We start from the raw sequence: 27,489 nt of genomic DNA, 5'->3' as shown, positions 1-27,489 counted from the left end.
TGTTTGCATGAGTTTCCATGTTTGTTAAAATACGTACAAATCTAGGGGGGGAAAAATTCCCTGGTTACCAAGAGTATAAAAAGATCCAATAAAAAACTGTTGTACAGGCAGCGCTTAGCAGACACAGGGTGCTTAGTGCCCCACAGAAAACATTAGATAATTAAAGGTGGTTTCTTTACTCTAAACTGGCAAACCTAAGATAACCCTTGGACCCTAAGTTTCTAAAGGCTGCAAAAATGAAAGCTGGCTGGGATTCAAGTAAATGCAGTGAACTTGAAGGGAGAGAGAGCAGCAGTGGGTTCCTGGTAGATGGCTGACCCGAGGGCAGCAGGGTGCAGCAGACCTGGGGGAAAGCAGGACATCTTTTCTGTCCATCTGGCAACTCACACAGGGACTTTACAAAGAGACAGCAAACCAGCCTGCACACATCTGATGCTTTTCCCAGTTTCTGCAGTGATGTAGACATTACAGACATGAATGGGGGTGCAGGGAGAGGCAGAGAAGAGCACAACAAGAGGTACCTCGTGTGCCTCTTGAGCCAAGCAGGATCCACTGGAAACACAGCACAGAAGCACCAGCTGCACCAGCAAACAGCCCTAAGCGTGGCAGAGCTGGGCTTGTGGCTGAGCCAGCATGGGCTGTGGGGGCCTGGGAGTGCCCTGTGGGCGTGGGCAGGGCAGCTCATGGCCACAGACACTTCACTGCACCCACAAAAACTGATGAGCAGTGAGAAGGGCAGCTGGTGGGTAGGATAACATGAGGTCCTTCATTTGTCTCCAGGAGTGGTGAAAAGCAAGAGGGTCGGTCAGGAGTTTAGTTTTCTGTTCCTGATGTACCTGTGCGACCGTGGGCATCTCGCTGCCCTCTGCAAAAACTGACACCACCACCACCTTTATCTGTTTCACAGGAGCATGGATCACTTTCTGTTTATGGCAACAAGTAAATTACTGCTGCACATGTCCAGGTAGCTCTGCTGTCAAGCTGTCAGGCCACAGAGGACTTAGTTCATCTGTTATTGACATGCAACAGTCAGGAGATCATTCAAGCCATTAATTATTCACAGATGTTATCACTGCTCCAAGCACAATGGAGCTGGTTTTCCCTTTGTAATTAAAAAGGAGATAATTTGATGTGTGATATAGCTGAGTACCACAGCACCCAGGAACTAGAGACACCTGATCACATCCCAGAGTGATGATAACGCATAATAAAAATGGTACTTGTGAGAGGTGCCCTACCCCTGGCTTAGGCAGGTGGGAGCTGTGAATGGCTCAGCTTTGCTCCAACCCTGTATCCAGCAAAGGCAGTGGTAAGATTCCCACTAAGCTCTGGGAGCAGAGGCAGATTCAGTGTGTAGGTGTTTTGAAAATCCTACCTTCAAGCTTAATTCAAAGTCCATTAATGCTAAAGGTGTCTGTTGACTGAATTAAAACTTGGCTCAAACCCATAACTATTAGATCACTGAGCCAAAAAAATATGGCTTAATCCTATTAAATATTAGCCTGCTTTAAACTGGATTTCCTAAGTAGGTAAGCTTTCTGACTTCTGTCAGCAGCAAGAGCTGTGCACAAACCACTGTGCCACCTTCCCAAACATGTTTGTGTCATACCTGTTTTCCCTGGGAATTTCTCCTGTGAGATTCACATCCACCTACAATATCAACACCCCCATCCTCCCCTGTCCTGCTTCACTGGACTTGGAGATGAGCTTCTCTTTTTAGAGATTACTTTTGTGTAAAGTGATTATTTTAATCTCACGGTCCATGGCTTTGTGCTTTCTGCAGAAGTTCGGTATCCCAGTGAATCCAGAAGGACTGATGGCACAATGGCGTGTACCTAGCTCCTCACACAGTGTCCAGGCACATAAGGCCTTTGGACTGTGCCATCAGCCCCTTGTCATTCCTTTCACTGTTTTTCTTGTGTCTTCCTATGTCCCATACCAAGGGCTGAGTGTTCCCTCACTGATCTCTCTTTCTCTCTCTCTCTCTTCTCCCCCTCTCTCTCCTTACCTTGCTACCACTATTGGGATGTAGAGTAAAGATGCTGGTATCAGGACTTTGGTTATGTTGGATGAGCAAGGAGGTAAGTTCAGATTGCTTCAGTAAGGAAGTATAACCCTTCTCAAAGTGCTGTACTGACTGTGTGCAACCCTGGAAATGAGGGACAAAAAATACGTGTGGTTGTGCATGAGAACCCCAAAACCTCTTTGCCTTTAGCTTTGTTCTCCAGCAGAGAAAAATGTACAGCATGTACAGCAGCTGCCTAAGAGTCTGTACTTCTTTTGATCTGCTTCCCATTAATGTCAAAGAGAGCTGCAGGCTGAACTCAACCAAATCACCATTTGATTTCAGCAAGCTTTGGGTCAAGATCCAGCTACATGACAAGAAGATTTGCCTCTATAAGTGTAAAATCCAGCATTATTTATGCAGGTGCTAAGTAATTTTCCCACTTAAATCACTAGTGAAAGACATGCAGCAAATGCATCCCAAGAGAAGGCAAAAGGGTTTAGTTTGTGTAAGATTCAGTTACTTTTTGTACAGTAGTGAGGCAGTGAGAATGACAGAATTTACATATTAAAAGGTATTCCACAATCAGCTCATTACAATTGTCCATAGAGGAGGTTTCAGGCTTACACTACCTGTCTGTGGATGACAATAACAAAGACAGAGTCTGATATATTCAATACATTCCAGGAAATTATATTTATGCCCTTCATAATATTACAAAGAAAAGGTAGCCTTCTCTCCCTCTCAATAAGACTAATAAGTCTTCATTTGCCATAGACCCACAGCCCCAGGAAAATGGTGTCTCCAATAAATCATCAGAGCAGAAATTTCCGCTACTTTCTATCAGACCAGCCCCCCAAAGGCCCTTGTTATTATTTACTATGTGGCAGGACACAAAATTATTATTAGGAAATGTTTTCTGCAGAGGCAATGCTGCGTTACTCATCAAACCTGGACAATGATAATAAGCCAGGGCATGGAATTCTTGGGAAATGGACTGCAGAACACCACAGGACCTTTCCAGTTTTAATGTCCCTGCCTCTCTGACACTATAATGAATGAAAAGTAATAACAGGACCTAAATGGAAAGTCTTTTCTTTTATTTGCTTTTTTTATGTATGTCTCATTGCTTTCCCTCCATATGCCCCATTTAGGGGAAAAAAATTTAACCAAATTTTGTCACATCGATTTGTCTTGACAAGAAAAATATCACACAGAACATATTGTTGTCTTCAAAAAATAATGGCAGTAGAAAAACTATCACCAAATACAGAAACCCAGAAATTACTTATGTTGAAACAGATATGGCACCTGTCTAAATAATGTGTTTTGTTTCAGCAGTGGATTATACGGTTGTAATAAATCACAAATATTGTCGAAGAAAGTATGTTAATACCCAGGTGTGTCTTGCAATGTAATTCACAGGCAGAGTACCAGAAACTTTAGTGGCTCCTATGTATATTTCTGTTCCTTAACTGCTCTATTTCCACAGATTGCTAGGGAGGATTTTTTTATTTTAATCCTGAATTTTATTGGGTTTTTTAATTATTATTTTGGAATTCTACTATTGATAAACCCCTGTATTCAGAAGTTTTCTGAGTGATTCACTCTGTAGCCATGACAGGAAGGACAATCTGAGTGAGCCAAGGAGCTGAGACTGGACACACTCACCTCTCTGGAGTCCAGGGAGCTCAGTATTAAACCCTTATTGAGAGTGAAACCTGCAATGCTTGTTGTACAGTCACAGATGCAGTTAGTCAATACCTCCAGCAAAGACTCAGAAGGTCTTGAAGCCTCTTTAAATTGGTTATGGTCATGCCTTAAGTGGTTCAGTAAATTTAGCTAATGACTATACAGTGTGGGTTTCTCAAGGAAAACAGCCAAATAATGTTACCAACCCTGAAAATATTGTAACCTTGTACTATGCTAAATGTTTAATTAAGTTTTCTCCATTTAACCATATGTAGGTATAATAATTGCTAATTTTTTTTAATTTCATTTTAGCGATAAAGGACTTACTACTGGGCAAAATACACTAATGATGACTTTGAACCCTCTGTAATTAGTGCAATGTGTGCAGCTCACGCATGTCTCAGCAGATTATCAGATTAAGGAAATCATTTGCTAACACTGCCATGTGATCTCTTTGCAGCTGACTGCACAAGTCACTTAAGATTATTAGGTGTTAAATATACAAAAAACATGACATTGATCTTTCCAGTGGGCGGCAGGCAGGAGATCTAATCTCTGCACTTGCTGGAAGATCTATTTCTAGGTTTCCTTACAAAATTGCTTGTTTTGAAGTTAAATAGACCTTACATGGAAAAACCTTTCTGAGCCAATTCAACCCAAATAGTGCAAAGCAGAACTGATTGTCTGGTATCAGTGAGCAGAAGTGTCCGGGATCATAAAGGCAGTGAGCCAAGGTAATTCCCCAATGCCAGGTATTTGTACACCAAAGCCAGCCTGGATAGCTGCTCTTGCCCAAAGGTTTAGCACAGCTGGCTGCACAGCAGGTTACAGAGTCTGTCATAACCCACAGAGTCCTGGAGCTTCACAAGAGCTCCCTGTCTCACAGAGAATGCACTCCCATAAAAGCTAGAGACCTCCTCCAGTGTCCTCTGAAGAATGGGAGCCTGAGTAGCCCCTCTGCAGTATCAAGAGTTGTCATTTTTGGGGTCAGGTATTGTCACCTAAACCAGTTGAACGCAGCTCTTCCCCCGGGGAGCCCACAGGAAGGAGCCAGGAGTTTAGATTTTCCTTACTGGGTTTTTTCCCATCACTAAGAAAGTCCTTCCCAGACCACATGTGCATCCATAACGCTTGCATTTTTTTAATCTGGCCTTGAGTCAAGCTCCCTTAATTAATGATATAAATATAAATATGTATATAACCCTTTAAACTAAAATACTTGTATTTTACATGAAAAAATAAATGCTGAAAAGGATTATTGTGCAATGGGAATTCCTCTGCCTCTTTAAAACATGCTAACTTGGAAAAATGTTAATATCTGGAGGCATTTTGGTTAAAAGCAAACAGTAGAAATGAAACTAATAGTACCAAGTGAAGATATGAAGGTAAACCTGAAGTACTAACACAGAAAAGGTTCCAGGCTGGTAACTCTGTTCATCCTTAGGAAACTCCTATCACTGGACATCATAGCAGGGTTAAAGATTTGGACCTTCAAGGACATTTTCTGTGTGATGATGTCCTCATGCAGTTTATTATGGAAGAATTTTGTTCTTGTATTCCAAATGAGGTGCAGGGGGAAAACTCTTCCAATAACAACAGCAGCAGCAGAGTAATTTTTCATCCAAGACAAGACAGAGGAATAGCCACAACTTCGATAAGAGACAAAGAAAATGTCGATGCAATTGGAATTTTCTCCTTGCACCATGAATGCACAAACAGCAATGCTGGGGAACTTGGGGAGCAGATTAATCTACCTAGCAGATCTTACTCCAGATCAACCTTATAAAGGAGATAAAACTTGGAAATAACTGGGCAATCCCACAAACAAAAGCACTGGCACACATGCGAGCTGACCTCCACTGCTTTTGCAGGAGTTGTAGGTTTGGCAGTTTTGTATGTTACGGCTAATTAGCAAAATAAAAGGGGACTAACAACTACTGCAGTTTTCCCAGGGAAGATGGTATTAATTATGCTGAAATCGTAGCACAGAACAAAAGACAGATGAACCCCCACAAAGCAGCTTGTGCCTTTGTCTCCTGTTATTTTTAGCAGAGCTCCACGTGGGCTTGCAGCTCTCCCCTCCAGCTTTGTTCCACGGGTGCCTGTGCCCAGCAGTGCCTTTCAGAGCACAGCTAGGTCAGAGCTCAGACCTCTGAAAAGGCTGTCCCACAGTTTATGCTCCAGTACGATTCTCCTTCGTGAAAAATGGGATGATGGCCTAGCATTGGAAATAGTCCATCTGCTGAGTCTCAAATGAAACCCTCTTGTATGCAATTATGAGTGCTATGTGTTCTTAAGATGTCCTTTGTGTTTTCTTCCTTTTTTTTTTTTTCTAATTAAAATTGCCCTTTGGGGGAAATTGCTTGCTGCACAATACTCCAGGCAAAGGAGCAAGTTCCAGCCTCCACAGGCATTAGCTGACATTCAAGCACAGGCCCCAGATCCTGGACATCAGAGAAGGAATATTTGTTATAAATTACAGCTTCCCTGCCCCAGCCACTTCCCCAGATCAGTCACAGGATGGGGAATTGACAGGATGTTACAGGAGATCCTGGCAAAGACCCACTGGCAAATGGCCACAATGCTATGATAAAACTAACAGGACTAGCTTCTGTTCCCTCAGTTACCTTACAAGAGCAATTCACAAGTATAATGATACAGGTAAAAATCTATTCGTTTGTGCCTTAAGATAGGCCATTTGTTTGCTGTAAGATCTGAAAGAAGATTTATGGTCACTCCCTTGAAATGAAAGAGATGTTCTCAGGCATCAAGATACAGAAAGAGTTACAGTGTTTTTCAGAGGGGAAAAAAGATGAAGGAAATCACAATGAAACGTATCTCTGATGTGTATTCTGCCTCCAGACAGCATTAATTCTCTTAGGTAGATATCATATATCATACATAAACATATAGGTGCACTTTATTCAAATAATATTGCAACAAACTGTCAAAAGATATTCAAACTCTGACCTTGAAGGGCTTCTCTGAATGGAAGACAAAAGACATTATCTCTTGTAGGCGTAAATTTGCGTAGGTTCATGGCAGTATATGCCAACAAACTGTCTTCCCTAAAACCTTTAATACAGCACAGAACGCTGGAATAGGGAAGATCTATGGAAACAGACATTAAATTAACCTCTTGATTGCCACCTGATTTCCTACCAGCAGTGATTCATTCTGGGCCACATTTTAATAGCAGTTATACCAAAACAAATCCAGACCCCATTAAGTTAATTCCACTATAATATTTATGCCTCAATAATTGTGGTTAGACTCATGAATCTATTTCCTTGCTTGTGGGACCAGATCTTTGACAGGTATAAATTGGCATTGCTCCACAAAGCCAGCATAACTATGCTGATTCAAACCAGTTAACAATCCAGCCCATGACATTAACAACTAGCAAGTGGTTTTAGGACCAGCAGCCAGCTGTCTAGACTTCTGGGCTGCAAATATGACATGGTTTTATTTTACACTGATGAGGTTTCCTTTAATGGAAGATAAATGAGTTGTGGCTCCCTTTCCTATTCAGCAATAGTCCAGGCATCAAACACAAATCGTGAAGTAGGATAAATAAAGTCAGGCTTCTAGAGAGGGCTGTAGTTAAAATGGATGTCTTTGAGTTGTGTCAAATATACTCTTCAATAAGCACTCATTTATTCAGGCAGAACAGAAAACAGGTAAGGACAGTTCAAAAGGACCTGTTACATACATGGCTTTAGAGAATGTGCATCTGGGCAAGGAGAATTGCTTCCACTGAGAGCTACCAGTGGTACCAGATCTAGGACTGACCCATGCAGGGTGCACCTGGCTTTTGCTACTGGACAGACCAGGTTGGAGAAGCACTAGCAGGAAAATCAATGGAAGAAAGATCAGACACCTGTCATATCCCCCAGAGTGAAAATGCACGTGCGGGTCCAGCCGTGCTTTAACAGCCAAGGGGCTCTGCAGCGCTCAGAAGCAGGAGCTGGGAGCCTGAGACAGAAGTGCAGCAAATCCCATCACGCTGCATGAAGCAGCACCAAAGGCAGCTCACACTGCCACAGCTGCTCCCCAGAGCGAGAGCAGGCGTTGCCCAGCCGAGGAGCAGGAGCACAGGGAGGGCTGTCCCCTTCTACCACAGACTCACATTTCTGATGAGAGTGACAATCTGTGCCTACAGACACCAACCAGAGCTTCTGCTGAAGCCTACATTACAATGTGCATTAAGACAATCCAACCTTGCTTTTCTGGCTCCCAGCTCAGCAGTTTACCTGGCTGAACATGTACAGCACCTCTCTCAGGTTTCCTTCTCAGTTTCCCAACCCTTTGCTTACACAGTGTGTGCCCCTTTAGAGGGCAGTGCCAGGTAACTCTGATCCTCTAAATATATCCTTGGATTTGGGAACAATAACTCCTATGGTACCAGGAGAGAGGCCCATCCAGCTGAGGAGAATGAGAGCTGACAGCAGAAAGGCAGATGAATCTCACCATACTGACATGGCACCTCTCCTTCTCAAAGCACAGTGTCATGCAAGAATCAAACAAAGAGTACAAGTTCAATACTTGAACTATTCCAGCTTGAATAATTTAGCCCAGGATTTTCTAGGCCCTTGAGGGGTGAGGTTCCTCTTTCCTATTAAAATTAATTAAATAAAATTAATTTTAATGGGAACTGGGCCTCTTAACCCCCCAGAAAGCTTTGAAAAGCTAAACCTCAATTGTTATTAAAAACCCAAGTAAGAAATTAGGCGTCTTCATGTTCCCAAAGAAGTTAAGAGGAGCTTTTTACTGACATCAATATGCATATGATTTTTCTTCAAAAATTTTCTTCTTCTTTCTTTTTTTTTTTTCTGGATAGGACTCAGTTAACATCAGGGATGACATTAAATTCCTCCTATAACCAGCACTCTTAGTTCCTTCCTCTATAGTCGAATTCAGTGTTTTTCTATTCCATATGGGGACTAGGGATGTGTTTGTATTTTACTGGGACTGCTTTACTTTTCCTTGTTAGGTACAGTTACAATTTTCAATGGATTGAAATGCCACTCCAAGTACCCTTCTGATCCTGGGTAGCATCTGAGTCTATCCTTTGGGAACAAATGGTGTAAAATGTAAATCCCATGTAAAATGCTCTCCCTACTGCAGACTCCACACAAGACACTTGATCCAATTGGTGGATTCTCAGTGGAGAATCCTGTTCCTACATTTTTATGTCATGGCATTCTGTTCTTCTAGGACATTTTCCCCAGCTTTAAAAGTGAAAATAAATTAACACTTTAAGTTATTCTGAGCCCCCAAGTCACTTAGAAAATCAAGTCACTAAGAAAACCCATCAGCCTTAGGTGGAAATATGCCAAATTTTGTTTAATGCCAGCAGAGAGATAGGGTCTATATGTGGCTGCTTTCTGGGCCTGGTGTTTCTTAACTTGTCCTGGAGCAAAGCAGAAGTGACCCCACTGAAGACATGACTGTTCACCCAATGCCCGTTTCCATGAGGTCCCTTGGGGCCGGAGACAAGGAACGCCACAGCCGGTGACTCTCTGCAGAGAGCCCTGGGCTCCCGGAGTGGTTTCAGTTGTTCCTGCTCACTGAGGTTACTCCTGATTTGCAGCACCCACACGGGGAAGAAAACCAGCCCTGAGGCCACACTCAGGCTAGAGATCAATATCCAGCCCCAGTGAAAGTGACAGGTCTGTTTCCTCGGCCTCTGGAATAAAGGATACCTCAACACAAGCCCTAACAGCTTGCTCCTTTACCACTACCATTAACTACCAGCTCTCTCACTCACTAGCCACAGCAGCTGTGCTGCCCAAACCCACCTAATTCTGAGGCATTTGTAAGCGTAAGTAACGGAAGCGTTTTCCATGGAAGGACTTCTTTTCTCTAATATTAAGATACACAAATGCAAAATAATAACACTATCTTTCTTTCTCCTGGAGGTCACCCTGTCTTAGCAAGTTGATGTATTGTATTATGTTTCTGGACCTTGAACTTTATAACCCTTCCTTTCTACATCATTACATCTTGTTTATATTAATATTTTTCAAATAAATTTCTCCTTTGTTTTACTCTTCCCATACTAATAAAAAAATCTTCAGCATCCAATGCAGCATACATCCTTTCAGCAATGCATCAGCTCAGATTAATGCATTGTAATGTCATTATTAACTCAGTTCTACATGGTCATTTTTCATGTTCTGTTGAAGACAAAATCAAACAAACAAAAATACAATTCATTCCACACTGTCATCCCTTTGTCCTGACCAGAACAACTCGATCGTGTTGAAGAAGGCATGAACCATATCAACCAAGACATGAAGGAGGCCGAGAAAAATTTAAAAGATTTAGGGAAATGCTGTGGCCTTTTCATATGTCCTTGTAACAAGTAGGTACTGGGTACCGGCTCTGCTATGTGGTGTCCAGTTTTTTGTCACAGTGAATGTCTGAAGTTTTTGTCTTTTTTTTCTTTGTCCTTTTCCATCTGCTTCATTCTGTGGGGATAAAATACTTGTGTTTAATCAGAACAACTGGAACGCATCGAAGAGGGAATGGACCAAATCAATAAGGACATGAAAGAAGCAGAAAAGAATTTGACGGACCTAGGAAAATTCTGTGGTCTTTGTGTCTGTCCATGTAACAAGTAGGTGCTGCCTGCCTCATCTCTTTGAGCACTTAAGGCTGATCCCAAAGGCCTTGTGAAGCTCATCCTTGCTAGGCACATGGACAGGATGAGCATGTGGCATGCAGAAAGAACGATTCTGGTTCAAATGCATTCATTTCATAGCATAGACAACTGACTGGGAATTACTGTAGATGCATTAAAATCAGGCATACTGCAGTGAAAGCTTCACTGTTGACACCTTTTAATGGTAAAAGTTTCAACATTTTACACAAAGTGTACTGAGTGGTACTGAGTCCATTTTCCAGCGGACAAAAACACTTGGGGCTACCTTATTCCTGGACACTCTAAATTTTGAAACATATTTTCACAAAGAAGTTTCATAAACAAAAGAGGTGAAAAAATGCAGAAGAGGTCTTGCTAAACATTGCTCCAAATTGTGGATGAAAATCACAGCTTTTTTCGTTGTTCAGCAGAAATAGTCCTTGATGAGATCTTGAAAGAGGTGTGATGTTTCATAATTGGAACCCAACTTGAAATGGTTTTCATCCTGCCACAGGCGAAAAATTTGACAAAACCTCAACATGCCAAATTTCTTTTGTTTGGGTAGCACGTACACTAAGCAGAAATGTTGAAATGCATTGAATTTGCTTGCATGCCATCACACTTGAACGAAACCGTCCTCCAAGTAAATGCCAAGCTTGTTTTAAATGCCAAATGAAAATGTGATGTGCGGTTATGTGGGTGTAGGAAACTGGGGACCAACCCAAAGTCTTTGAGGAATGGCAAATCCAGCATGCAGTGAGTAGGCATGAAGCTAGGTTGCAGTGGAGACATTCCTAAATGGTTGGCCAGAGATCGTGCAGGAGACAAAGCAGAGAGAACTGTTGCTGTAGTATTAAATTCCCTTTCTATGTGAACTTTGTTCACAGCCAAAGCCTGATCCTTGCCCGATTATCAAGACCAAAAGGAAAGAGAGCTGTCATAGAGTTCATGGGGTATTTTGCCAAAAATCAGAAGAGCAGGGCTAGGGTTTTGCCTTATCAGTCACATTTATTTTGAAGTTAATTCCCTTGGGACACAATGCAGATACCGCCTCAGGTATTTTACTTCTGTGTACCAAGCCCTGAACACTTTTTTGAGGTAAACATTTTGCCCAGAATGATTATAGCCTTGCTGTGCGATGGGAGAGGGGGCAGGAGGAATGGGAAGGGCTGCATACACCCCTTTTGCAAGCACTGTGAGCTCTGACAGGCCGTAGCCCTTGCTGTCCTGCACCAGAGGAGCTGGTGCACAAGAGCTGCAGGTACAAATGCAGCAGAAACTTCACACTGTAGGAGCTGTAAAAGCTCAGAACTGACAGCCAGACATGTGACAGCAGTGGGATTAGCACCTGGCACATGGCACTAAAACATTTGGCACTTCACTACGGCTGCAGCGTCATGCTGTAAGAACAGAATGATTCTACAGAGGATTGAGGGGGCATGAATTTGTGAAGGAGCCTCTTCCCTTCTCTAAGACATTCTGACCTATGAGTCTGGAGTCATACTTCAGAGAGTAGCATTGCTAACCAATGCTCAGAGGATGGATGAAGAATGGTTTTAGAGACTGTTCCCTGAGTCACTAAGCCAGGACCCCCCTGGTACAGATAAGATGATCTGAAGAGTGGAGTGTGGGAGAGAGAGAAATCCATACAGTTCTGGGCATCAGAATCACCATGATCCCTTAAAGCTCTTATGGCTGGTGGGAGATTAATGGCATATAATTATAAAAAGATTATCCACTTCACATGTAACTCTACCCTGATATACAATGAAAGTACAGGTCTCTGAGCCTTAAAAATATGTAAAGCTTGATCCCTCATTCTTAGAAGATCAAAAATGCCCACAGCATAGAACTTTTACCAGGTTGCATTCAAAAGGACAACTCCTATTGACCATGAGCAGATCCAAGCTCCACCTGTTGACTTTAATTGGAAGTCCACAAGAGATCAGATTCTGGGTGTATAAAATCATTTACCTCAAACACAGAAACTGTCTCACTGACTAAGTTGCATAGGTCCAAAGAACAGGCAAAACCCTGTAAATGTATCTGCAGCAAGAGAATTACTTTGAGGCATTTTAGAAATGCCAAAGCTGATGTATAGTTTCAGAGAACTAAAATGAAACAAGCCAACCATCATATTTTTAAGTCTTCACAAACTTTAATAGGAAATAAGCAACAGAACAGATGAGTAGGAAAGATCCTCTTTTAACCTTTATTTTAGTTCTATATTGGATCATACAACACATCTTCAGGCTCATTTAAAACTGAGCTGCTTCAGGGGGCATGGAGAGAACATGACACCAGAGATGGGTTTGTCATGTCCTTTCCCAAATCTCCCAGAAGCACGTTCAGTTCCTCCCCCAAAATCCAAGCCACAGGGCTGTTTATAGGACTGATTGGAGATGACCAAGGAACAGGGAAACCACAGAGATCTGCAGCTCCCGGTGGTTTTTGGAAACAGACCCATTTCCAGAATAAAATCACAAACATATACCTGTGGACCCCAAATCCTTACATTCCCCTGTTAAAATGATCAATCTTGTCTGGTGACACCAATGACAGCAGCCCTAAATAGGCTGCACATGTCAATTTTCCACTCTAGGGGTGCCTGGATTTTAATTTTCTATCCACGGCAGCTCAGTCAAAAATGGCTCTCTGCAGGTTAATGTAACTGCCACAAAATACAAATATAACAAGTTGCCAGGCTATTTTTGAAGTCCTGTGGTTTAAAACTCCTGAAGGAAGCGATGATCCTTTTTTGCCTGTGTCTTGCTTATTGTGAAGGCTGTTACTGCTGATGCATTGAGGGTATGATGAACTATTGGGGCAACTGTGCTTAGTGAGAATGCTTTACTTCTTATTCATGCCTGTAGCTGGTGCATGAAGAAAAACGTAGAAAAATTTCCCTTTCTGATGCTAGATTGCTTGTATCTTTTATTTTCTCCTGCACTCATTTCACTTCTGCCTATTTTACTTTTTGTCTCTGTGGACAAAGGTTTGTACATCAACTGTCGATGTATGATTACTATTTTCAAGTACCGATATATTATTTGAAAAATCGAATGAACCCTATGATAAAATCATCCCCAAATCACCTTGGGAAAGGTCAGTGGCTTTTAATGCCTGTTATGCCACATACATATTGAAAAAATATCATCAGAAGCCAAATACATAGTAAAAAGTTAAATTGTAGCCAAATCTGTTTTTCTCTAAGAGGGTGTGTTGCTGTGATGTGATGTACACACTATACTTGGCAGTTCTGTTTTTATGTCTGTCTGCCAGTACGTCCTCTGTGTTTGATGTCAAAACATATGTGTCACTGAAATGAAACAATGTTTTCTACTTATCTGTATTTCTTCTCTTCTTTTTCCTTTTTTTTCTTTTTTTCTTTTTTTTTTTTTTTTTTTAATTTTCCTTCATTCTGGAAACTAAGTCAACATCCAAAAACCTGTGTGCAATGTCGTAGACCTGACAACTGCAATTCACCCTATTGGAAACTAAACCTCTGACCATCACTGTTGTGGCAGTAAAGTAAAAAATAAGCAAAAAACCCACCCCCTCCTTTTATTCAGGGTTATGATATATCGGTATACAAACAATGACCCTCTATCTGAAAACTCATTTGCTTGATTCAGCTTTTAGCTTGGAGAGGTAAAGAGTTTTGCATTTGTCCTTGTGCACTTGGTGCTTTGTTACTCATCATCTTTCTCGCATAGGCTTAAATCAAGTGATGCTTACAAAAAGGCCTGGGGCAATAACCAGGATGGTGTTGTAGCCAGCCAGCCTGCACGTGTCGTAGATGAACGGGAGCAGATGGCCATCAGTGGTGGCTTTATCCGCAGGTGAGCCTTTTTATCCACTGTTTTCTCTCTGCTCTCCTTGTCACTGATATATTTAGATTGCTTCCATATGGTCATGAGCTCTGTGGTGCTCATTAACTCCTTCAGAGGTGCTGGGTAATGTGATGGAGCCAGGGTTTTTCACCAAGTGGTGCTCAGATTCAGGTTGATGGTGACTAAGGCATGTCCTAAAGGTTACTGCATCCAGGGACTTCTCCTGGGCCTGAGGGTCACCTGAGCTCTAGTGCAAAGGATGGTGACCTTGCTGGAAATCCTGGAAGGAAGAGTCTTGGTCCCGAGAACCAGAAGGTGCTTGAAAACACAAGGCCAAACCTTTCTTTTTGATACCGCCCAGATCTGGGTAATAATAAACTAGAAATGAAGTCTATTTATTTATTTCACAGCAGCACTGCGAGGGTGCAGACAGCCATGGCCAGCCAGCACTGTCCTCAGCACTCCAGCTCCCTGTGTGAACACTTGTCCTGGGGGCCTTATCACAGGTCTCACTAATGACACTTGTCAAACTCCTCAGAAATGAAGTGTCAGATAAATACTAGTTTATTGCCATTATGTCTCAAGGCATGTAGTGCCCATTATCCATCCTTGCCAGAAGATGTACCAAAGCATCCAGCAGCCCTCCCTTTCTTTTCAACAACAAAAAAGCCACAGGCTTCCTGCCAAAGCACTGAGCCAATCCCAGAACCTGGAGAACCCTTTAAACTAGAGGTGCACCCCTCCCCTGCTCGTGAGTGTCCTCAAAACCTCACTGCATGGGGAATGATGTCCCATTCCTCAGCTGCTGGGAAGCCACAGCTATGGAGGAGCAGAGTGGGAATCCCTGGGCTCTCAAATCAAAGCCAGTTTGATGCACACAGCTATCTTAAAGGCAACCCCTCTGCAAACTTCCCACGACAGACAGGGTACCTACTGATTACAGAGCTTATGGGGCATGTATTTAGCAGACAGTGCTACCAGCATACCAGTAGGCAAAGATTAGATCTCTGAAGATTAAGGACACTAGTTTAATAAGTCATTATCTTTCCAAAAACTATTATCCACTTATTTCTTTGGCTGCTGTGATAAAGGGAAATCAGTGTGATAGAAACAATGCTGTCATGCAATCTGGAGCGTGGGATGGAGTTGCCATTTAAGTTGGATGGGTTTGCCATTCTTTTTAAAATGTCTGGATGGCAGCCCCACCAAAATGAAGGCTGGGGCATGATAATAGAATAGCAGTTAAGGAAGTTACACTGTTCTGCAAATAGCCTGGAGCACCCTTTGGGCACCTACATGAACACAAACTGCATAAGAGGCTCAAAGTAGGAATTTTCTGAGTGGCACCCATGGACCTTGCTTTTTCCAGCATCAGTCACCACCTGCCTCTTCAGTCACTGGAGAGCTGAACTGGGCCTTGGCTCAGGCACAAGCTTTTCCTTCCAAAAAGCGACTGCACAAGATGGTGCTAAGAATGAGAGATAAATGGTCTTTACTAAAACCAGTAAATCTGAGAGAAGCTGCTTCTGTCCTTCACCAGAAAAACAGTTAATTAAATAGGATGCTAGGTCAGGATTTTCACAGCTGAAGCACCTCTTCCCCACTGTCTCTGTGACCCCAAGCATACAAGGACTGGACCGTGTTCATTAGCTATCTGCAGCCCAAGGAGGGGAGCTGCTATCGCTATAATTCCACCAAGCTTCCAGCACTTCCCATGGACGCTAACCACACACAATCTGAATGGAGCACCCTTTCATTCTTTGGGAAGGATGATCACTGCAGAGGGGTATAGCATATGGTACAGGTAAGCTCAGACAGCAACACCTCTACCAACAGCAGACATGAGCAGTATAAACAGAGCACTGGTAACCCAGACAATTGAGCCCAACATCCAAAAACTAAGCATGTAACATTTTTCAGGTTATCTACTCATTAATCCCTTTTGTTCAAAGCTGAGCACAGCAGCCTGCTCCTCAGGTGACAAGCGATGGAGGATGCAGTGGAGGTTTTGGGTGAATCCCAGTTTCAGAGGTGATCTCCTGTCTCTGCTTTAAAGAATTGGGTTTTTGTTCCCAGGGTAACAAACGATGCCCGGGAAAATGAAATGGATGAGAACCTGGAGCAGGTCAGCGGCATCATTGGCAACTTACGTCACATGGCCTTGGACATGGGCAACGAGATCGACACACAGAACCGCCAGATTGACAGGATCATGGAGAAGGTAAGAGCTGCCTTTTCCGTGAGGACCCCAAAAGGGACTCTGTTTTCCCTTCTCCGAGGGGAGAAACAGGCCTGGAAAGGACAAGGGACAGAAATAGCTCCTCTCTTCTCCCTCCAAATCCTTGGGCCAAAGCAGAGCTCACTGCTGTGAATCTGCACCTCCGGTGCAGGCTGGGTTGAACCCTTGCTTTTGAGTTTGCCATACAGCTGCAAGGGGACCCCTTAGCAGACATCAAGGCTCCTTCTTCAATAGCTCTGAAAAAGGACAAGTGCCCTGAGCTATGCTGAACTGTGGGGCTTGGATCTGACTGCCCTGGCACTTCCTGGAAAGTTTTAAATCCTCCTGGGCTTTTCCTTCCTCAGAAACTCCATGAGCAGCTCAGGATTAGATCACCTGCTTGGAGGACCAGTCCTCAAAGAAGGATGGGGATTTTTTAAAATCCCAAATCTTTGCCATATGGTAGCAGTGCAGCCAGTTTTGTTGTGCTGCTTATAACAACATTAGGACAGAGATAAACCTGCTCTCTGGGGGGAGGGTGTGTGTGTGTAAATATATACACATAATTTGGCCCCATGCAGCCCCAGTGGAATACAAAAGCTCAGCATGAGCTCTGCAGAATCACCATGTAAAAAGGCAGAGAGCACTGTTCCAGAGCCAGACCTGCACTGCAGATTTCTGAAGCAGAGAGCAGCCCCCTCCAAGCCTGGCTGGGAGCTCACTGCCATCCTGAGATCCCATGATCTGCAGGCCATCTGCATTGGTACTGGCAGAGCTCCAGGCACAGGCAGGCTGAAGTGACATAAGAGGCTAGATCTTCATCTGGTGTAAAGCCAACACAACGCTCTGCTTCCGTTGAGATTTACACAACCCGAGGAGCTAACCCAAGGACTTACATGTGGTTCTTAGAGTTAATTCTGACCTCAAGTGGTAGAGCTGGTGCTCTTGAGCCTTCTTACACATGCACGCCTCCTCAAACAAGCAGGATGCCCATGCCTGTTTTTTGTGTCAGTTAACTATATCAGAGCCTAGTAATAAAAATTAAGGAAAATACTGCACTGAGGGATTCACTCCAAGAGCTTTCCTTATTGAAGGTAGATTCCAGAGAGAACTGGGTGAAGTATACATTGTCTGAAGGCTGGGAAGATCATCCCTGACAGAGAGGCAGCCTCCTCGTGGCTTGGCGTTGGTCAAAAGTCTTGCTTTATAAAGCTGCATGTGTTTGACTGTGCTAGAAAATGCACAGTATTACTGGGATGCCATTATGCACCATTTCATATTTCTGGGAAAAGGAGGAGCATCGGGGGAAGGATTTACTGCCGCTATTCATATGCAAAGAACTAGAAAGCAGCACATCAGTCTATACTTCGAGAAGGGACAGGGAGTTTATACAGCCTATGCCATGAGTACCTTTAACTAGGAAGCCTATGACATACATTATTTTCTCAAAGCAATGAGGACATGCACTATTGTGTTGCTCCCTCCCCTGCTCATGTCACAGTGGCAGGAGACATGCCCTGTGGATGGAAATCAGTGGCATCCTACCCGTGTCTGCAGGATCCTATCCAAAAATACAGCAAGCCCAACAAGTTACTATTCTCCTACCGGCTCAGGCTTGTAAACATCTGGATTTTGAAAACATTGACCAGGCCCTCTGTGCACATAAAGGACATGGGCCAAACCTCTAACAGTGCATGCTGAGAGCAGTGAGCTGAAGGACCAGCCTTCCATAGCTTTGTGGTCTTCTCACAGACTTTGGCATTTTGTACAGCAATGGCAAAATAACATTGGCAGCTAATGCATTCATAAAATCACCCAGGGCCCTTGGCTAAGGAACAGTGACACATTTGTAAAAGATGGATTTGCATCGTACACAGAGGAGTCGTCATGAGAGCAGCACAAAAATAGGACAGTCTTCAGTCTTAGGGAAAAATAAGCCAAATTTCTCAGAGTAAGGACATACAGTAATGAGGTACTAGAAAAAGGAACACAATGTATTAGTAAAACCCTCTATAAAAGATGGAAATAATGGTTAGCTGGATAACAGTGAAACCTCAGTTGCATACACACCCAGTCTGCAATGAAATATGGCAACAGACCCTCATCCCCCTCACAGCAATGCCAGGGAGTTTTCCTGACCAGCTGGAGCACTGTGCTTTGGGTCAATTATGATCATTAGAAAGACCCTTGGCTGGCACAGTTTGCAAAAGTTGGGGTGCATCACAAAGCTAAGCCAAAGTATCCTGGGCTGCATCATAAATGCTCCTAAAGGAGCAATGTTATACTGAATGCATGCACCCAAACCAGAGCAATCTCGTAATGCAGCCATGTAATCTGATCTATCCACAGTATTCAGGACAGCAATGAATAAAAGGCTTTATTTATCCTTTCCTCAGATCTGAGAGAAAGGGACAGAAACCAAAGTGACAGTGTGAGGAGTAAGTCAAATAGCATCATCACCAAAAGGGCCTGCCCCTAAAATCTACCATAAATAGGAGACTAGGATGAAAGTAGAGGGGCCTCAAATCACTCTGTCTTGACCTAAGTGGGAAGGTCAGCACAAAGAATCCCACTGCCTCCAATGCAACACCATCCACCAGATACTAATGTCTAAACATCATTAGGAACACAATGTTTCATCATTGTTCAATGAATATTCATGCATGTCATGACAAAGGTAACTGCTTCCAAACTCATTAACTTTTTAGGTAGCCTTTTGGCAAAAGCACACAAAATTGTACTTGGTAGACAAGGTCAAACTCATGGCTAAAATAAAGGAGTGTGGCTTGTAATGAGTAGTTTTGCTGATTTATGCTTGTTGAGGAGCTGGCACGTGCTACTGCACTAAGAATACACATAGCATTTTCCAAAACAATTACAGAGAAAAGCCCAAGATATTTCAGAAAGATTTATTGCACATCAGCATAAACATTCTTAAAGGATTCTTAAATGCACATGGGAAAGTTGCTTCACCATTCTGTCTTCGCAAATTGGAGATTTAAAATAAATCTGTACAATTTGGATACACCCCAGAGATGTGGGAACAATCATCAAAGCTAACAAAATGCAGCCATCAAACCACAGAAGGAGTTTGCTATGGGAGCTCATGCTTTTAAAGCAGCAACACAATTCTCACCTTTCCCACAGGTCTGGTTTTAAAAATTGAAACCATTTTCTATCTAGTCCCTCCGCTAGAATAAGTCGGCATGGCAACGTGGGGTTGAGTGGAGTTTTGCCAGTTTTTCTCAGCTAAAACAGTGTCTTTAGTCTCCAAAATGAACTTCTGCAGAGCTACAGAAAGTCATGGTCCAAGTGTCTTCCCACTCAGAGAGAACTCCCCAACCTCCCAAGTGGTGCCATTTTATTAATGGCATTTTATAATCATGGCAGGTGTTATCCCAGGGAAAACAGTGCAGTTAATGGCTCAGTCTATGCTGGACTAAATTGCAGTTTGATTGCTTCAAATCACAGTAGAATCCCTGTCTTTTCTTAACTCCTGTTTATGCGACTGCCTTATGAAAGAGGCTACCCTCTATCGCAACTACATTGGTGAACTTTGAAGTACTGGTTTTTCCCCAGCAAAACACAGATGCACACCACCAGTTCTCATGCTGTCATCCATTATCATCAGTACCACCAATGCTGTTGACAGCACCAGCTACAGACCTGGCACAGCATTTACAGGAGTTCAATGGAGCTGACCACAAACAGAAAGCTCTGTTTGAAGACTACATGAAGTAAAACCAGAAAATCTGTAATCTCCTTTTGGGTCCCTCATACCACTATAAAGAGCAGCTCTCCAGTATTTTCAAGTTTCATTTTTCCATGATCGAGCCAAAATTATGGAACTACCCACAAAGCACTGTCTTTCTTCCCTGTACTCTTTTTTTCTCTCATATTCTATTTCTTCCCTGTACTCATCCCTCTCTTTCCTCTGTGTTTCCCCAGGCTGATTCCAACAAAACCAGGATTGATGAAGCCAACCAGCGTGCAACAAAGATGCTGGGCAGCGGTTAAATGCAGAGAAGTGCATTTCCTTTTAATGCTGTCCAGCAGGGCAGCACCTTCATGCTTTTATCATGGTATTTATCTACTAGGTTTGCACACATGCACATATCAGCCCCATTGTAAATGTTGTCCTGTGTAGTTTGTCAGCTTTCCAAAAATGATACTTGTAATTATTTTTTTCTAGATATCTTTCTTTCCAAAGGTTGTACATAGTGCTGATTTGATGGCTATAGCTCACTATGATGTTTTTTGGGGTTCTTCCTTTCCTTTCCTTGTTTCTGTTTTGGATTCCTTTCCTTTTTTTTCCTTCTCATTTTTCTTTTTTTTAAATGATGTTTGCTGAATGACAACACTGTTGGAATGCTAAACGTGCTGTTAACCTTTAAATATACAGTATTGTTCTTGTAAAACTGTGACATTCCACAGAGCTACTGCCATGCTCCTGTCTTTGGGTATCATGATGTTTAAGCACTTAAACCTGCTGTCTTCAGTTCTTCATTGCCATTATTTGTTGTTATGATTTCATGATTAGACAATGTGAAATTATATTACTATAACAAGCATTGCACTAAAAAGTGATGTGATTTATGCAGTTATGCATGAGGAATAAATAGACTTTTAGACTCCTACTTAAACAAGAATTTTCCCATGGCAGTAGCACACCAACAATGACAACAAAAGCATGCTCAGTATTCGGACTCTTTTGGGACTATGTTATACCAGCAAGTTTGCAGTTGTGCCACTTTTTTCTTGTTGATATATATATAGTTATTAATCATGATCATTTTTTTTAATTATGAAAAAAGAGGGATTTGGCACTCACCATTTAGCCATTGCCAGCAAAATAAAAGCTTGGCTGAAAATATGTCAAAGACAAAAAGAAATAAGTGTAATATATTGGGTTTGTCTGCTGCTTTTGAAGACTATCTTTTGGAGGAAACAACTACCATATGAAATGGTGCAAAGAAATGTAATTTTTATAAGGCTCTCTCTTACTAGTCGCTATCCCCATGTGGTTTGTTATCGGTACAGTTCTCTGTTGCTTACCTAGAGCTATGCACACCAAATCGCTGAGATGTTTAGTAGCTGACAATTAAAAAATAATTAAAAAACCTAAATGAATGAACTCTAGATAAACTGTGAGATAAATATCATTTACAGCATGTAATATGAAAATTCCTTATGTCTCCTGTCAGTTTGTGAAGTGATTGACATTTTGTAGCTAGTTTAAAGATTATTAAAAATTATAGATCTCAGAATCCATGCTTGCTTTATCCATTTGTTGCCCTATGTGTCAGTGACAACTTCTTATTTGCAAATCGCCTGGGAGAGGAAGTGCAAAGTCTAAAGACTCTTTACAAACTGCTTTTGTATTGTGTTTCATGGGAAACTAAAGATTTTGGTTTGCAAAACTGTAGAAAGGTAACTACACTAAAAATAACACTTGGTACATTCTCCAAGTGACTGTTATTTTTAATAACCTGGCTTGTATTGCCAAACACTGAATCAAAATATTTTTCTCATGTTCAAGGGAAAGAAAAAAATTATATAAATGTTATGGTACAGAAGGATACAGTTCCTTAGTAGATAAAATCCATTCCTGTAGTGGATTTAGTCGTGTGCTAATACACCTCTTTTCAAGGAAGGCTTTGACCTACAGAATTTGAATAGTCTGCTAACAATAATTTTCTCAAATGACTAACAACAGCTAGGGTTTGCTGCCAATGAAAAGCGTTATCATAATTTCCCAGGGTTTTTTCTCCTATATGGACAAATTAGAATTAATTCTGCATGAGTGACAGTTCACTCATGTATCTCACATGGCCGTAAGTCAAAATACACAAAGAACATAAATGCTTGCATAATTAAAATTGCATGATAATGCAGACAAGCTACATTTTCTTTAGCAGCTTTTTATTTTTGGTATCTATTAAAGATACATTTATGCAAATATTTTCCCCCACTACTTCAAACCAAAGAATAAACTTCAAGCAAACACTTTTAATCTGCTGACCATTTCTAATCCTGTCTGTTGGGGCATTCCAGTATTTGTGACAGCACAATCATTCTGCAATGTCAAAGCCTACTGGGGGAGGGCAATAATCATATTGGAAAATGCCTCACAATGGGAACATGCAAATACAAGGGTATTTGCAAAGGGTGAGAAATAGATATAAAAGTAATGAAGATGTAAACGGAGGTATTATTTTTTGTATTTGACAAGAATGTACCCTGTTGGAAGAAACTCATACTTCCAAAAGCCATTAAAGCTGATCAAATATATAATTGTTGCTGTGAAGGAACATGTTTTGACATCTGTTTTCATGTGCAACAAAGATCAAAACCCAAACTACTGGAACTTTTTGCCAAATGGGAAGCTTAAAGGACAGAAACTTTGAGATGTTTCATTGCAGCTGTCTTTGTAACCTCCTCCACTGCCTGCAGGGTCTTCTATGAGCTGGCTGAAAATTAGCTCAGTAAATATGTTTATTGAATTTCTCTGATATTTTTGGAAAGTGACTCTTCTAGGATTAATTATTCTTGAAAGAATGCAAGGAAAGGCTCGATCTCATGTAGTTGATCACTACAACAATCTGCTTTTGTTTGTTGAGTTTTGTGCACCTCAAACCCCTGGTGCAGAGGTTGACTCAACAGGGGGGAAACCCCAGATGTTTTAATTCCACTGCCTGGAATGTGGCATTTTCCTTTTTGCCCCCTTTCTCCCTCTGGTTGGCCCCTGGGGCCCTGATACACTGCAGTCTCTTGCTGAGGCTGAAGAAGCGCAGGGCAGAGTTACCTGCTTGAGGAAAGGGACACAGCAAGGGGCTGAAATTACAACTCTCCCTGGATAAAATCACCATATTGAAAGGCACAAAGCTTGATAAACTAGCTCTTATTTCTAGACTTTTAATGCCATTTCACCAATGGTTTCTAGAATGGCAAGATCCTCACGTTGGTGTTGGTTTGAGGTGGTCATAGGGAAAAGGGCTTTTAATAATCTCAAGTGGCATAGCTGAATAAACCACTCAGCTGGATAAGTCAAACAAAAAGACAATGTCTGTTGAGCTCTAAAAATCCACACTTAAAAATTTCTTTCACTTCATGCATTCTCCTCCTTTCCTAGCCTAGGTGAGAAATGGTAATATAAAAACAACACCAAGGAAGGATATTTGAATGTTATTCCTCAACAGAACCAAATTCATAAGTAGTGTGATAACTCATGAAAAAAGAAAAAAAAACCCTTCATCAAATATCTGACCTGATTTCAGCAGGGAGAAACTAAGAAAGAAAATTGAAAAAGGTAAGTAAAAATCAAAGTGGGTTGCCTCTAAGAAACCTTAAAACTTTTAGGATGTTAATGATTCCCAGCCACAGCACAAACACAGAGCTTTTGAACGCAAGAGTGTTACAGCTTTCTGGAGTGACACCAATGCAAGAAAAGAAACTATGGATAATACTCAGCATCTTGTGGTTTGACAGAGCACATGTTATGAAAAGTGAATGGATTTGATGCAAAGGTAAAGTGAAAAATAACTATTATTCTTGAAAATTTGGTGATGTACTGTATATTAAAAAAACTATAACTAAAAAAAATCAATATTGCTTGATTTTAATTTGCTTTCGGGAAATGTAAATTATATTAGCTTACATGGATTAAATACATCCTTCATTTCAGAAGAAAACTAAATATGCCAGAGTTAGCACAGCAAAGGTAAAGCACTCCCTGAGAGAGATGCCTGTGCCATGTGACACACTTATTATAGATACTCTTTTAACCTAGAAATAGAGAAGATAATTATTCTCCAAAATATTCTGTTGCCACACACTAGCTGCTAACCTCCACAGGCTTTGGATCTGGACCTGAATGTGCAGAGATCACCAAAGACTTTTATTTAAGGGATCTGAACGCAGATAAAATAATACACACTCTTTATTCCCCCTCCTTCTTCCTTCTCCTGCATATATGTGCACATATAACTTTTTTATTTAAAAGGCATTGGAAAGGGAAGAGATGAGTACTTGGTAATAAGGAAAATTATGTGTGTTAGAGACAGCTTAAGGATCTGCACGGCTGCTGTGTGTGCCTGTGGGCGTAGGTGTGTAGGATGTGACTGCTGTCTGTTGAGCCATTCTGTTTGGAAGTCAGTGGAACCCAGAGTATTTTTAAACCTGCAAACAGCTACAAGGAATGCAGACAGAGGAGAGAAACCCTGCTGAGAAGTTAGGGCGTTGGGCTGGTTTGATGGGGTTGGGGGGCAGGTCCCATGTAATTTACTTTGCCAGTGTTGGATCCCTCTGTAACAGTATTAAGAGAGATTATGTTTGTGTTCTAAAATACCAAACAGTTTTGAATGTTATTTCGTAAATACAAAATACCCTCTCCCCCTTCAAAAAAAAGAAAACATCAAAAAAAACACCATCAAACCAAACCCTACAAGACGGTGGTGAGGGAAATCAAAATAAACCATTATGTGGGACCATGCTGTTTCCCACACAATTGGGATCTATTCCAAGTTCACTACTACCCATGCAAATTCTGCTCATAATGGGTAACCCATTTGGCCAAGCAGTGGGTAGCAGATGGAGGGGGCTGATTCTCCTGGTGTGCTTCCCAGCTCCTTGCTGACCAGGAGAAGTGGTGGCTGTGGGATCAGGGCTCCCTCCCTGCCTTGCCAAAGCAGCGCTGTGGGCACTGCTCCATGGCTGGCTCCCGGCCTCGCACTGCCCTTGCTCCATGCTTCCAGACCACAGCTCCCTCCCCACCGCTCCTGCTCCAGTGCTCCCCACACCTCTGCTCTTCTCCCCTGGCTTCTCTTGGCCCTGCCCAGCCCCTCCTGCTCTCCCAGCTCCCACCCAGCTGCTTGTTCCCTTCCTGTTCTGGTGCTGAATCCACCTGCCTCCACTGCTGTCCCTCATTCCACTCGCCTCTCATCCCCCCGCCTTCATGTTTTTTACCCCTGGGCTTTCAGTCAGGCTCTCTCCTCCAACAGCCTCTGGCTTTTCACTGCACAGCTGAACACCATGCCAGTGTCACACTGGAGGACACCTGCAAGGCAGCCTTGGCTCAACCCTGACAGTTCCAGAAGCCAGAAAATGAGTGCTGCCAGGGGAATTTTTTAGATAGTCTAGCCAAAAATGTCTAAAAAGTTTCCACAGGCTGATGTAAACAAAGATGTTTGGATATCTGAGGACAGACAGGCAAGGACTGGGAAGATATTTCACAGAAGGGAAAGAAATGAGAACCCCTTCAGCTGCTAAATTTCATATCTCTGGTCCCCAGCACAAGTACTGAGTGCTTCTCCTTGAGACAGCTGGAGAATCTTTCCTAACAGAGGCAACAAAGTTCACTTTCCCTTCTTCCACAAATTTCATTCATTAAAGTTACAAAGACTACAGGTTTGGTTGATTTGTTTGTTTGTTTTCTTTAGGGGATTTTTTTTGGTTGGTTGGTTTTGTTTTTTTTTTTTTTTTTTACTTTACTGAAGCATATAAAATCTGGTTTTTTTAAAGCAGGTAGAGGAAGTAGATTTTCCTCACTCCCACATAGGATAACTATCCAGTTCTGGGTTTATTTAAGCTAAATCCAGAACACCTCAAGTTGATATTAAAAAAACCCCACTATATCAGAAATTATTTAGTAAACTTTGCTATAGGCAGTCCTAAATTAATTTGCTAAGTGCTACCTTCAATACAGGAACTGTAAGTTCTACTTACAACACAGTAGGTCTTCTATCCAAATTCTGATCAAAATTTCTTTAAAAAGGAACAAACCAGTTCATTTCCACTTTCATGAGGGGTTGATGAGGGTTCCAAAGCATGACCATGCACAGATCCTACTGTGCTAAGGGGATCTTCGGGCATCAAAACCAACGGGACACAAACTTGAGCAAAATGCTTGTAGGAAACGTTAGCTGTTCTAACTTCCTTGTACTGGATTTCCAGACTTCACCACATCAGCAATAATAAATTCAGCTGATGAGAGGACCCCAAAAGCCTGGGTTGCTTTAGAGTCAATTTATAAACTCCATGAAAATACATGCTGATAAGTTAATTTTGAAGAAACAGAAGGTATAATTCTGACATTTAGCCTTAAACCTTTATCTTAAGCCATATTTTCAGTGCCCACCTCACATTACTGTTTCTTGGACTAAATTAGAATATGAGGAGAAATTAATCAGGAACATAAAATTTAATGAACTGCTACTTTTTTCAGGCAATCCCTACAGCCTTACCCTCAGAAGTCAACCCATATTCATTGAGTTTCTCAGCCTTGAGGTTAAAAAGAAAGTCTATTTGCCCTCCAACTGATGTATAATTAAGTTTTAAAGCCCTAAACGCCCACCAGAAGCACTGGTAAATCACACAGCTGGAGAAGAGGAAGGGGCTGGAGGAGGGTGCAGAGGAGGAGCAATCCAAGCTGAAAATGGACACAGTAAAACCCAGGGTGGCTGCTGTGGCTGAGGATGCAGAGGGAACACAAGGCACAGCCCTGTGACATCCTTCTGCTCTGCAGTGACCTCGTTTAAAGGCACAGGGAGCAAACAGCAGGGACTGCATAACAGAGACCTGTAAACATGAATCATAGAATGCTTTGGGTTGGAAGAGGCCTTGAATATAATCTAGCTCCAATGCCCTGCCATGGACAGGGACACCACCCACTAAAAGGTCATGGACAGTTACTTTAGTGAGCAAAGATTTGAGTAAGATGAGGGTCTCAGTCGATACTGAGTTGGAAACCTATAGATTGCAGATTACTGTATTATGACATAACTCTCTAATTCTGATTACGCTCAATAGCAAAACATAAACCAAGAAAAGCAAACTGGGGGAGGGAGAAAACTCTACCAAAGTATCTCAGTAACCGATTCAAAATATTTGCTTCTAACTTCGTTTAAAATATTCCTGTTTAAAGAGAAACAGGAGAACTAAAAAGCCTTAATTCCACTTCTGTCAGTAGCAGTTTATTGCAGGGCCTGACTTGTTACGCACGAGGTGCCAGCCAGATGTTCTCCCTGCCCATCAAATGCTCTGCACAGCAGTGCCTGTGTCCCAGCGGCACTGTGTCCCGGCGGCTCTGTGTCCCGCC

At 42.1% G+C, this 27,489-nt stretch overlaps 1 protein-coding gene across 2 annotated transcripts in view; it reads left to right on the top strand.

The window, feature by feature from the left end:
• The window catches only part of SNAP25 (synaptosome associated protein 25), a 28,928-nt gene extending 6,994 nt beyond the window's left edge, over nt 1–21,934 (top strand). The window contains exons 3-7 of one of the 2 annotated variants that reach the window (XM_005422584.2): nt 2,033–2,081; nt 10,202–10,319; nt 14,060–14,185; nt 16,253–16,397; nt 20,343–21,934. In XM_005422584.2, coding sequence (XP_005422641.1) covers nt 2,033–2,081; nt 10,202–10,319; nt 14,060–14,185; nt 16,253–16,397; nt 20,343–20,411 — 507 coding nt within the window. In that variant the 3' untranslated portion in view covers nt 20,412–21,934. Of the gene's footprint in view, nt 1–2,032; nt 2,082–9,946; nt 10,065–10,201; nt 10,320–14,059; nt 14,186–16,252; nt 16,398–20,342 lie in introns of both variants that reach the window. The other variant, XM_005422585.2, reaches the window with a different exon arrangement.
• The last annotated feature ends 5,555 nt before the right edge of the window (nt 21,935–27,489 follow it).

The sequence above is a fragment of the Geospiza fortis genome, unplaced genomic scaffold (assembly GCF_000277835.1).
Source record: "Geospiza fortis unplaced genomic scaffold, GeoFor_1.0 scaffold275, whole genome shotgun sequence".
NCBI lineage: Eukaryota > Metazoa > Chordata > Aves > Passeriformes > Thraupidae > Geospiza > Geospiza fortis.
The sequence above is the reverse complement of the archived record's forward strand: the minus strand, read 5'-3'. Positions and strand labels throughout refer to the sequence as shown.